This window comes from Chelonia mydas, chromosome 10 (genome assembly GCF_015237465.2).
Source record: "Chelonia mydas isolate rCheMyd1 chromosome 10, rCheMyd1.pri.v2, whole genome shotgun sequence".
Classification (NCBI taxonomy): Eukaryota; Metazoa; Chordata; order Testudines; family Cheloniidae; genus Chelonia; species Chelonia mydas.
Genome location: NC_051250.2, coordinates 19,904,052 through 19,917,896, shown reverse-complemented (window position 1 = coordinate 19,917,896; position 13,845 = coordinate 19,904,052). Strand labels below are relative to the sequence as shown.

At 40.3% G+C, this 13,845-nt stretch overlaps 1 protein-coding gene across 1 annotated transcript in view; it reads left to right on the top strand.

Moving 5' to 3' along the window:
- The first annotated feature begins 4,393 nt into the window (after window positions 1-4,393).
- BMERB1 (bMERB domain containing 1) overlaps window positions 4,394-13,845 on the top strand; it is a 99,213-nt gene continuing 89,761 nt past the window's right edge. The window contains exon 1 of the mRNA XM_007058142.3: window positions 4,394-4,964. Within this exon, the coding sequence (XP_007058204.1) occupies window positions 4,847-4,964 (118 nt within the window). The 5' untranslated portion in view covers window positions 4,394-4,846. The remainder of the gene's footprint in view (window positions 4,965-13,845) is intronic.

Below are 13,845 nucleotides of genomic sequence, written 5' to 3'. Positions count from 1 at the left end.
AACTGAACATAGTTATAAACTTCAAAAAGATACTAAGCGACTGCTTGTCCCACTATTTTTAATTAGGATTTATATACTTTGAAGAAACTAATTAAATTTACTTTTGCCTAATATTATAAATTTTAAAAGAAAATGTGATAGACACAATATCAGAAACAAAGAGAGAAAGAGCCCTGATTTTTATAGGGCAGTAACATGAATCAGTGACGTGATTGGTTGCATATACACTGGCAAGATCAAACTGTATTATAATGTCACTGGGGGCATTGAAGTATTATACCCCAATCTCCTTACATAGTAAATTTGTCTGGGTAGATGGCTCATGACATTATGAGGACAGGAGATTATATGTAATGCTTAATGTGGTCTTGTTCACAGATCCAGTTTCCCAGGCTATTGATTTCATTTATGCTATATGTTCATCTGTATTGGGGAATCTGGTTAGAGCACACGTGGACATGGCCCAGACTTCATGGACACTCTGAAAACACAGGCAGGTCCATTCTACACTACAAAATTGAATCATTGCGGGAGAATTGACATGGTTGAAATTCAAGTGCAGATGGTACCAGTATAAGCAGGAATTAGTTCATATAAACTGTGCTGTACTGGGTTTTAGAACAATGCTATAAAGCTCTCTAGGGTGTTTGTTTTTATATCATGCTACAGAGTCTATGGTTTGGCTAGCAAGTTGCTCCGGAAAAAAATCCCTGGCCAAGCTAACTAAGAAACGATGGTAGAATTGTGCTAGAGTCAACAACTTGTTGCTAGTATGATTTCAACTATAGTATAAACAGGATCTAAAAGCCTCAATAAGGTTAAAAACAAAAACAAAAAAATCTGCTGGCCTCCTCCAACAAGAAATTAAAATCAGACACTGCAGTGTATAGTATACATGAATATAAGCAAAAGATAAAATACTTTTACATATAATCCATAATTTCATTTTACTTCACTAGATCAAATTTAGAAATGTTAATTTTAATGATGAATAAATATAAAACTTTGCAGAAGTTTTACCAATATTTTCATTATGTCGGAATGACTCCACTGTCTGAAAAAGAACAGATACCCTACTTCCTGCTTCCACTGTGGCCATGAACTAGCCAGATCTGGCCCTTGGAGAATATCATTGGTGTCATCAGATTGCCAGGATAATATAGACCTGCCTCCCTTTCCCCGTTATGCTAGTCATAAGGCTATGCCAGGAGCTTTCCCAGGGAAAGGGGAATGAAGAAAGTGCTGCTGTGATCTGGCTATTCTCAGGGACAAAAGTTTCTTGTGGGCCATTACAGCTGAGTGTAAATTATAGCAGCCCTCTGGCTCCTCTAGCTTTCACCAAAGTTCAAATCATCTCCCAGCCAGCCCTGAATCTGTTGTCCCATAAATGGGCCATGAAGTGCTTTCCCCCCTTGCCTTGTGAGCTGCTTTGAGCCACAGCTCAGAACTGGGGTCAATGCATCTGTGATAAACATCAAGGAAAATATTGTCAGCTGATTTTAGATTTGGTTTCAAGAAGTATATGCCTACAGCATCTTAAGCATATTCCAAAATGAATGCGCTTGATGAAAACAGAATCTTTTTCCCCCAGATGTTAAATAGGCTAACCATGAAACAAACGTAGCCAACTTTTCTGCTGAATCTCACTAAATTAACCTGAGCAATAAATTGCCTAAGGCATTTGAGACTGGGACATTAGAGAGAGACCATTCCCTCCTGTGAAAAAATACCGTAAAGAAATAAACACTTCTACATTGTTATGAGGTCTTGCAGTGGTTTCTTTGCTGTATCATGCCTTCACTGAGCTGAGATTGAGACATGTGGAAAGAACAAGGCCTCTTGTACCCCCATAAACAGAGGATCTGTGGGAGCCTGAAGCAAAAAAAAAATAAATCTATAGATCCCTGGCAAGCTATGTGAAGCCAAAGATTCTTCACACACACCTTCTTCTACCCGGATTTACATGGCATGCTGCCATTCTCTGAGTAAAGAGCAAACATTATATATAGTGTCTTGGCTGCTACATGAGATCATTGGTATGTACTGGAGGGTAAGGGGGTAATAGATTGGCAGACACACAAACTGTCCAATTTCAAATGACTAGCCACAGTACCTGATGACATTACTTGATGAATAAATCATTGTAGGAACTGGCAGGAAACTAAAGCAGACAGGTGGTATGATTTCATGAGAGAAATATAAATCAGACCTGAAGGACATCTTTATTTTTCTACATCTCAAACTTCTGAAAAACTGGAATGAACTGAGATTTTCGTAGTTTCTTTCCCCATGTTGCATTCAGTAAAAGAGAATAAACCTTGTGGGCATAAGAGTAAATATCTTTCTGAGGTGCATTCAAGGGCATCATTAGCTGCAGGGAAATTAATTCTACTGCAAATGATGCCAATCACAACAGCAAAAATAATAGAACATAAGCAACTTAATTTCTTCCTAACTAAGACCTCAATCCTGCAAATGCTTCCATGTGAACTCATTGGGACTACTCAAATACTCACATGTGTAACTGTTTGCAGGTTCAGGCCCCAATATTATTATGTAGCTGTATCAAAGGTACATAGGTAAAAGCACTATCAGAATATGATTAATTGACTGATATGCTCTGTCACCTACAGTTCATTTCTCGAAGTATCATGATTTCTAACTACTGCTATTTCTTTCTTCTTTCATGTTAGCAAACTCAGATCTTAAAATATTTGATTATTTTCCTAGATTCTTCCTCCATCTCATAAAGAAAGCATTTGGGTTTCAATTATGAAAAGCACCCAAAGGATGGATTAAACCTAAATGGGGCCCAGATGCATCCACATATTGGCCCTCCTCCCCACTCAGCCTCTATCTCCTAGTCTAAACCTGGCTCCTATCCCAGATAGGCTTTTGTCTTCCTCCCACTCCTCTGTTCTTCATTCCTTCAAGTGAGCCAATACAGCCACCCTCAGGCAATCACATAGTCACCCAGTTAGCTGTGCATTGTTCGGCCACCTGCTACGCTGCTTCTGACTCACAGCTCTCACTGGGCTCCTTCTCACTAAAGGCCGAAATCTGCCAGGACTCAGCATTTCCTAGTCACTGAGAGCAATTCCAGAATGTCCGGGACCCAAAATAGTCCCAGCAAATCTCCACAGAATGCAGATTAGAGGGAAGGAGCCAGGTGTCCTGCAAGCTTTCTAAAATATTGTCCAAGGAATTCTAGTTTGATAGCTGGCTTCATTCACTGAAAAGCAGAAATGCAACTAGGTAGAGATTCTCTCAATGCTACAATTTTGAATTTTGCTTTTTTTGTGCAGCCCCTACTGCTCCGAAATTAAAAATAACTCCCCCAATGCTGACTTCAAGACAACCAGCATCATATTTGGAAATCCCTTCCACACACTTTCTACACCCCTTTGTATGTCTGTAATTGAAAATAAAGGCTCAGAATTACTGGAAATCCATCAGTTGTCATGAATCAGTCACTTGATCTCACTTAGCTTTTTTATGTATGTGTTCATAAGGAGACAGTGTGGTCCAGTGGTTAAAACACTGACTGGGGAGGCAGAAGATGTCAGTGCTGGTCCTTACTCTATCACTGACTTGCTGAGTGGCAATGGGCAAGGTAATTAACTATGCTTTGTCTGGGCTTCTCATCTGCACAATGTAATATCACTAACAGTAAAGTGCTATGGGAGTTTTGGATGAAAGGCACTACATAATTGAAAAGAGAAGTGTTATTAGAAAATTTTACCCACTCACCAGACAATAAAATAAAACTAATAATTGCTACAGTTGGAAATTAGCTTTCTGCATAATCATTTCCTTCTCTTCTAATCCCAGGAGACTGCACAGACAGTGAACCTACACGTTCATGAGAAATGCAAAACCAAATCATTTGTTTGGGTGCGATCCTCTGGCTTTTGCTGAAAGTGAAGCTAGAAAGTGTGGAGCTCTGCAGAACACTTGCAGAGGCTGTTGAAATGCACGGGGGGACTGGAGGGTTTACTGTGAAAGTAAAGCTTAGCTCTCCATGGTATTATTATTTATGAGCTGTGACATGAACCTGATGTGCTCAGCGCTGCACAAGACACAAAAAGAGAAAGACAATCCCTGCCCTGAAGAATAAACTTCTAGTCAAGAGTTCATAAATCTGGATTCCAGGATCATGCAAATGACCATGAGGTCAGACTCTCCATGTCTCCTGACTACTCCTGGCTACTTCTCTAGAAGGAATGAAGATGGAGAGTGAGTGACCCACCCAGCTGCCCTCAAAAAGATCAGGAGCCGAAGTGGGCATGAACAGAAGATGATAGAGGGTGGGGGTTAGGCTAGGTATGTGTATGAGGCGGAGAGGGAAGCTAGCCAGTGCCTGGTGGGGAGAGCAGCTTTGGGGAGGGGTCAGGAGATAGGATCATAGAGATGGGCTTTGCAGGGAGGTTCCTTGTGAAGTGGGAAGCATCCTCCTCCACAATCGCTTGGGGGATCTTCTTCCTTTGTGTCCCTGCCTGGAAAATACTATCCCCAGCCCTTGTCCTTCCCAACCTGTGGCAGAATCCCCAGCCAGTGACCTCCTCTCCCCGCATGGCATGTTTTTTTCCCATTGTTTTCCTGCCTCCCCCTCCCCTTCTCCCTTGCTCTCACCCAGCGCTTCTGTAGACAGCATCCTCGCACTGAGCATGTGCGCTGCATCCCTTCCCCTCCTCCTCCTCGGGTACCACCTCGGCGACGAGGTGCAGTGAGCTCAGCAGCGCCTTCCAGTCCAGCCCAGGAAAGGGCTGAGCCGGAGCCCTGCAGCCCCGGCTCGGATGGAGTAAACAGGGGAGCCCCATGCACACAGATTGCCCGGGCAGTAGCCATGCACTCAGGCGTGGAGTTAAAGAGAGCCATCTCTGCCAGCACGGAGACAGAGAAACCAATGAGACGCTACGGGGCAGTGGAGGAGACTGAGTGGAAAGCTGAGGGGCTGGGGAGAAGTAAGTGCTTTGGATTGCTAGTGCAAAGGATGAAAACGCTGAGCTGCTGCTTATTTCCTGATTCCTGCATCAGCACTTTAAACCAGAGGAAGGTGGGGGTAGGGAGAGAATAGTGATTTAAAGTGACATTCTGTTTGATAGATATTGTGTTCAATCAGCAGTGGGTAATGACCTGATCCCCTTCTGCTTAGATTTGGCAATGCATACATACAAGCAAATGGGCAATGTGTTCTTGGTAACAAAAGGAAACAGCCTTTGCTTTGTTTGGGGCTGGGCAAGGTTTGTGTGACCATTTTGCCCTTTGAGACTGGTGGGAGACTCTGCTTTCTGAACTGGGTTGAGTTCAAGACAAAGGTCTTTCCCCCATTGACCCTAAGAATGGACAGGGAACCTCGGGCTGGATGCATTCTAAGGCAGCTCAAGTCACTTTGTTGTATCTTTGAAAAATGAATCACTCACTTAGCTCAGTGAAGTGCAGAGATGTTAGTTTTGGAGGCTGTGGGATGGGGAAGGATAATTGGGACATTAGTTTTCCTTTGATGTCTATACAATGTGATTTAATATATGGCATTTAACAAATATTGGCAACATTTTATAGGCTTCATGTCTGAGAGGTACAAATGACATCCATATTATTCATTCCTATGTTCAGTCGGAGGGTACTGAAATACTGTGCTTCATTCAATTGTATAATAATAGATGTACTGTATGTATTGGCTCAATAAAAGCTCTTTAGTGCAAGAGTGCTTGTCAGTAAAATCAACATTTTTCAGAATGCAACAGCTGACACATCCATTCCAAAGTGCTGATGATAAGAATAGGTATAGGGATAAAAGCTATCAATTCAAGTTATCAGGAGGACTCCTGACTGTCCCAATATTGGTAACTGTTACTCTTTTGGTGGCAGAGCCACCTCCCGGCACAACTTGATAAACCTGTAAATTCCCTCCCATTTTCTAAATAACCATTCGTGGCTAACATCCTGGAAAAGGAAGTCACTGAAAAGCTGTGCATTCATTGCAGGACAAAATGTATGATAAGTTTTAGCAAGGATTCTGATTATGCTCCATGGAGAATGCTTTGTGGAGAATGCAATGTCTGCAATAACTTCTTTGTTAAGACAGGTTGTGGGTCATAACGTTTGCTGGTCTCCTAGATCTGTCATCCACCTTTTGATATTGTCTATCGTGAAGTCTTACTAGAATATCTTTAATATCTTTGGTTTGCAACAACTTGGTATCATATTTTCTCCACTGTTTCCTGCTTTGCTCAAGTTTCTAAGATATTGCAGTGTTTCTCAGGGCTGTGTGCGGGGTTCAGACTTTACCTCTGGCTTCAGTTTTCCATGAATATGTTATCACATAGCTCATATGCTGATGACAGTGAAATCTAACTCTCCCACACTCCTGATGTTTCAATTGCAGCATTGGTTTTGTTGCAGTGCCTGGAGTAGGTTCAGGACTGAGTGGCTCAACGATTTCCAAAACTGAACTGAACAAGACTGAAATCATGTTGGTTGACTCAGACACATGCAACAGTTTCTACTGCTTCTGTGGCATGGAATAGACTTGTGTTCTTCTCCTTGTTTCTAAAAATAAGCCTGTTGGTGTTGTTTTACAGTCAGATCTTGACTGTTAGTGACCATGTAGCATCTGTAATAATGATAATTTGTACTTATAGAGTAACTTTCATCCAAAGTCCACAAAGATCTATATTATTACCATTCCAGTATCTCCACGCAGTAAACTCAGGCTTAGAGAGGTGACTGGCATGATTTTCGGAACTGCTGATCACTTATGACTCCCAATGAATAGCAACTTAAAGTCACAGAACCACTCACTGGCAGAGTAATTGGCAGGGAGGAATAGAACTCAGGTGTCTTGACTCACATGCCCAGATGCTAGCCAGTGGAGCTCCACTGCTTCACACTAGCCCCATTTTATTGAGGACTTTTTTTTTAAATCACTTGAAGAACATTACAGATTATATCCCAGAGTAGTACTGAGGTGCTAGTCTGTTCTCCAGTCACCTTCAGTACTATTATGAGGCTTTACTATTTGAATAATTGATCTGTTGGTTCATAGGCTTCAACATGCTTAAAATACTGTAGAGAGGCTATTTACAGTAGCTGTTCTAAATGATCATTGCACATTTTTCCTGCTCTGATGCCTGCACTGACTTCTAATCAGATTTATACATTGATTTTAAAATCTTATTTTTGACTTTGTAAGGTGATTCCAAGTGCTTTGATGCAGAAAGAGGTGGCAGAAGTACTCTTCAGAAGATGTGGGAAGCAAAATGTAGAGAGTCAGAACAGAGTCACTCCTCCCAGTGCCACAAATTGGCTTTTAATGTTGGTACAGCACTTTGAACATGTGAAGTGTTTATTGTTATTATTAACAAAATCAGATGCCCAGTATAACCATATGTAGTTGCCTTCCCTATTCTCTTGTTTGTCTCATTTGTTTGTTGCATTTTGTCATAACTTAGATCGTGAGCTCTTCAGGGCTAAGATGATCTTTTTATTGCCTATCTTTACAGTGCCTATCACAATAGGGCCCTGTTCCCCAATTAGTGCTTCTAGACACAAATGCAGTACAAATAAATAATAATAACCAGGTAACGTACATTTGTTTTAAAGTCACTTGATTGTGTAGGTAATGTGGTGGAAAGTGATGAAAGCCAATGTAATGGAAATAGGATAATGGAAGCCAAGTAGTTTCCATTTAACATTTAAAGGAGAAGGAACTCTTTGCTAATATACATCTAGATTTGCAAAACTAGAAATAACTTACTTATTGGTTGTAACGTTTAGGGCAATTAAGTGTAACACTGTAGTAAATCTTATTCTACAATAGTCACTTTTAGCCAGATCCTCAATGGTGCTATGCTGGTTTACACTATTTGAGGATCTGGCCCCCTAAAGTGTGACAATCTGAATTAATTTCACATATAAGTCTGAAACAGCTTTGTTGTAAGACATGTTTTTTAAAAGTTCGTGAGGCACTGGGCTTGTTTACTCACATGTAAAGAAAATTTCTCTTGTGTGGAGCAGCTAGGGCAGTTCTTGTGCTCAACAATAAAATGCAGTCAGACTTGTGAATGGACAGCAGTTCCAGCACATAATAATAGTGTGGTGACAACCTTCTCTATAAGTGATATTTATAATATAATTTTGGAAAGGCTTCACTGAACCAGAGATACATAAATGTATTTCTTGGCCATCATTAGCATACACACAACTTCATTTGGAATCAACTGTGTTGGCTTGAGTAGGGTTATAGAATTTCCTGGGTAAATACCAAAATGCCAATCCAATGAAATAATCGCACAGAAATGAATGAGTAGCACAGTATCCTATTAAGCCTCACACTCCACAGGTACATTTCTGCTTGTTATTGTTATGAAGTTTAGAACCAAAGTCAGGGTACAAGGTAATGCCCCAATTTTGGTCAGCACAAACAGGAGTACATGTCAGGAGACTGCAAACCAAGAGCTTTGCTGCAATTTAATATGAGAACAAACAACAAATATTCTGTTTTTCACTCACTAAGCTTTAGGAATTTGTGTGCTATCCCTATTTTGATGGTAACAATGTCAGATGTAAGCTGCAGTGGTTAGTTCAATACTTCTTTTTTGCTTAATTTTGAATAAGAATGGTAGGTTAGATAAAGGGGTCAGATCCTCTCTCCAGGCAACTGGAAATTCCCCTGTAACATGGGGATTACCCAGTAGCATAAGGCCAGCATAGCCAGCTCTATGCCACCTGCTCTTCCTCTACCCTCCCAACATATGCGGTATGTCATATGTGTGCCGTTGGCAAGAAGCAGTCAGCCTGGAATGAACACCAATTATCCTGGGCTATCAGAACAACCCCTGTGGGGCTATTCCAGCTGGCATAGAACAGTCCTGTGGTTGCTCTAGTTTGTGCCAGGGGTTGAATGCCACCTCTGCCTCCAGCTCTGCAAGGGCACTAGGTAGAGCTTTGGCCCACTTGAGGATTTGTTTCAGAGTGTTTTGCTGATAAGTCTCTGAAAAGCTTGTTGCCTGGTTTACCAAAAGGCTATGATGGCAGCTATTTTAACTGCTCTGCCACTGAGTAGTGTGGCTGATCTATGCACTGAAAATATGCACTATGTAATACATGCACACATTTTATAAGAGATTGTTGGAGAAACATATAACTCCTTTGCCGTTGCCAGAACATGCATAATATGGGGGAACTAGATTTCTCAGGTAATGGGAAAAAGAATCATTTACATTTACACTACTGGTTCAAAACCAGGTCATGTTAGTGGTGCTATTTTGTGCAGAGGTGGTCCCCCTCCCTGAGTAAGAGCAGCCTGGAGAGACTGAAAAAATAGCTGAAGAGTAGTATAGCACAAGGGCATGATTAGGCATGTCCCATTCCTCTAGCCCTGCACTCTTTTTCCTGCTCTGGCATTGGCAGGAAGGGGGAGAGGCATAAGAGCTCCTACTCAAGTGCCACACCCCTAGAGGTCACTCTTGACCTGGGGCAATCCCCCCTTGGCTGGTTAAGTCAGTTTTAAGACCAGATTTGCTAGCAGTGCAGTGTAGCCTCATCACAGAACAGAATCTGTCTCAGAATGTTTAACGTGACTTCATAATGTTTTATAATCCTTTGGCCAGCATCTGATGTAATATTTAAAAAAAAAATCAAACAGCAGTAGGGATATACACTTGGACTGCCAAGACGAATACCTACAATGCCCAGCTCCAAGAGTTTGTCACTCTTGTCATTCTGTTTTTAAGGTAGTTTAAGGTTTTTCAAGTTGGAGTCACATTTATCATTGTTGATGTTAATCAAATACTTGTGTACATTAGACAGAAAAAAGGTAAATGACAATTCATTCCTGAATTTGTGTGTCAGCTTCCTGAGATTCTTATATTGTCATAGCCCTTTACAGACAGACAGTCAGACACACATGTACAAACAGAGACACAGCATTTTTGGGCCCAGTCCTACATCACATTGAGTGGTTCTGTGATTTCTGACTTCTCTGGGAATTGAGGGTGGTCGTCACCTTGCTGGATTGGCTCTATGACTACAGAAAAAAGGCAGATGGATTTGTTTAAATACCATGGACTGTCCATGGCAGAAAAGATTCAACTAAAGCTTCTGCAAAGCTAAAATAAAACACGCCTTAATCCAAACCAACATCCAAATGAGTGGGAATCTACTGCCCAGACACCATAAGTTATTATTATTAATTAGTATTATTAATAATAAACTTCACTATATAGTTATCCAGGTCCAAAGGTTTCTAAACAATTTAGTTCAAATAACAAAAAACACAATTAATCATAAATGGATGACTCATGAGCCAAAGGAATAAAGAACATATGAAACAACATGGGGGAGATTTTCAAAGGCACTAATGGGAGTTTAAAAGTCCAGGTTTCATTGATTGTCAATGGGAGAGGTCCCCTAAATGACTCTTTGTGCTGCTGAAAATCTCCCATGTATGTATGTAGTGTACACCCACATTTCTAAATAAAGCCCTATTGTAAGGTGACTGTGGTTTATATATACAAAGCAATGTCATTCAGGGGGCTGAATGCCTGCTGTTTAGAAGCTCAGGATTAGATCTGTGGTAAAGAAAGGAGGAGAAACATTTTCATACACTTATGTCTGTCTGTGTGTATATTGTATTGAAGAGTGTCATGTATGTGTAACTGAAGAATCTGCACGATACTAAGGCCTTCACTCAATGCCTATTTAAGTCAATGGGAGTCTTTCCACTGATTTCTGTGGCTATTGGATTGGGCCCATAGACAATTAGGCCTTGTCAACAAGAGAAAAGTTGCACTGGTTTATCTTAAATAAGTTTTAAAACCTATTTAGTTAAACTAGTGCAAATCTGTGCATGCATACTCTTATTTCAGAGTGCCTTAATTCAGTTTAAATTGATTTCTAATTGATTTAAGCTAAAATGAAAATAAACTTGGCTTAAACTGAAATAAGACTTACCACACAGAGGTTTGCACTAGTTTGACTAAATAGATTTAAAATCACATCTTTAATAAAACTGATGCAACTTTCTCATGTATGCAAGGCCTTAGATGTATGTTTGCCATTGATAATTTACCTCAAGCTAATGCATCATATGGTTCAGGTTCTGGGGAACCATAGAAGAGTTTTGCTACTAAATGCAGAGACAAACGGCCTAGTTCCTCACAACCCTGCATCATGTGTCATAGAACTGTAGGGCTGAAAGGAACCTTGAGAGGTCATCTAATCCATCCCCCTGCACTGAGAAGGGACCATTATCATTGATACCTATGCAAAGTAAGTATAAAAAATTCCTAACATATCAGAATGGTAGCATTTTATGCTCACTTTGCACAGGAGTAAATTATTACACAAGGTACAAGGCGGTGAAGAATCAGGACCCCAAAAGGTGGAGAAAAAGGTAAAGTGTAAGAAGAATAGAAAATCAAAGCTTTACACAAGAAAAGAGATTGGTGGTAAAATAGTATTTAATGCCACCATGTGAAAAAACTTTAAAACTTGTTTGAAGTTCCAGATGTTGAGTAGACCCTTAGCCTCTCAACCAAATGGATTTAATTTTGAAAAAGATTCTTGCTTCACTAAAGAGGCAGTGTGGTCAAGAGAGTAGAGCACTGGCCGGTAGACATGGGTTCTACTCCTCACTGTTACTGACCTGCTGTATAACATTGGGCAAGTCATTTAATTTTCTTGTGACTCATTTTCCATTTCTATAAAATGGGGATAAGGATGCATTGTAAAGCGCTTGGAGATCTCTGGATGAAAAGCTCAGTATTAAGAGCTAAGTATTAGTAACTGTATCTATTCCAAGCAATATCATAGACAAAACCATTTTGGTTTATTCAGTGCCAGCCCACTGGGAAAAGTGGGAAAGGATCTAACCCAAGGGTATGGCAATTAAATATCTCTTTACAGAAATAGTGAATCTGCTGGTTTTATGAAGGTCTGAAGATAGGCTTTAAATAGACCGAGAAAGTAATTACAATTCTTAGCATCTTTCTATTTTTAAAAGACCTGTACATTAATTTTTAAAGAAACACAGAGAAACCAACAAAGCATATTTGAAGTGATAAAACAGCAATAAGTAATCTCACTGCAGTAGACGATATCGGCTCAAGTAAATCAAGTAGACTATTTTGGCAGCTATTTTCTAATAGGCAGAAAGACAGACATCGAAGGATGAGTCAAATCCAAGATTATTATTGTCTCTTATTATTATAATTATTACTATTAACATATTTATATTGTATTTCTTCCCTGAGGAAAGTCAGCTTTTGTCTCATCAGTGCAGCAAAGACAATACTTCCCACTGAAGAATTTTATCCTTTCTAAAGGATAGATTCTAATCCAGTTGAAGTCAATAGCAAAACTCTCATTGACATCAGTCGGAGCAGGAGTGGGCCCTAAAACTCTGCTGCGTGAATGTTTCTATAAATGATTGATGGCTTTGACCAGTATCAGAAACAAGTAACGGTGCTTGTATTTCTGATACAATTGCAGAATCTTTTATTTATCTGAATTCTCTTCTTGTATTTATTTCTACCTGTGTTAGGCCCTGATCTTCCTTTCTTGTAGAATATTCCTTATGTAGAGGAAATAACACTTAAAAATTCCCCAAGGTCGAGCCTGTGTTGCATGCAGCTCTCAAAGAGGAGAGGGTTTCCTACTTCACAGAGGGGGCAGGAGCATGACCCACAGACCCCAGAGAGCTTGAAGATTCACAGAATGACTAGTTTCCAAGCTAGCAGATTCTGTGATATCCACACAGGTACCCCTCTCTCCTCAACAGCATAGCTCCTTCCGCTACAGCTGTGGACTCCAAGGAGCTGCAGGGATGGTATGAGAAGGCAGAGGGAGAATACTGTTTCCAATGACAGAATACACATTTTCGCTCAGAAATCGGCCATTAGTAGAAGGAAGCATGCTACTTTGAGCGGCTGCTTTCTTGCTTCGGTCCCTCTTGGTCCTTGGAATTTTACTTACAGATCCACAGAACCCTGATAGTGCAGATTGGCCTGGAGGGACCGTTTTGGGTTCTGGTGATGGAAGTGGAAAGAGACCACGAAGCTACTTATTTCCTCCCTCATTCCCTCTATCCCAATTCAGTATGGCTAGACTTCCTCCTACATACCGGCTCCTTTTCTAGCTGAGTTCCACAGTTGCAATTTACTGCCCAACCTGCCTCCACATTCTATGCACGAGCTGAAACCTCCGACTTATTATTCTACCAACTCAGTTTACACCACAAAAATAGAAAAACTGCAAAAAAACCCCCAAAACAAAACAAAAAAACCTCCCCCAAAAGGGAGTGGTCTGAAGAAATGTGGGAGGTGTCTGGGCAAAGCCAATATATTATGCAGAGTACAATGCAAAAACAATGAAAGTTACTGCAACAAATAAATAGCAAATCATTGCTGCACTGATTAAATGTTTTGGCAAAGAAATTTGTTAAAATACTCATAGGTCAAAGAGTTAATGAATTTTAAAGTCTTTATACATGACAGAAAGGTAAATTAAATGTAGATGTAACTCAGTGTTAATATTTGGGTGAGTGTACACCAATAATTATTTGAAATGTTAGTTGTGGGGCTTAGGTGTCATATTTGGGACAGTTCCTCATTAGCTTTCATATATCCTTTAAATATAATTTATGAAAAATAATATTGATAGACCTGTCAAGTAGGACACTTTGAACATAAATTCCTGCCAATAGCCTGTGGCATCATCCACTTCTAGTATGTAATTTTCTCCTTGTGTTTTTGTGTTTGGTCATTGACTCCTATGTTTTACAGTGTGATTCTTATAGGAGCCACTGTTTACTTATGACTATGTGTGTGTGCCAGTCCAGAG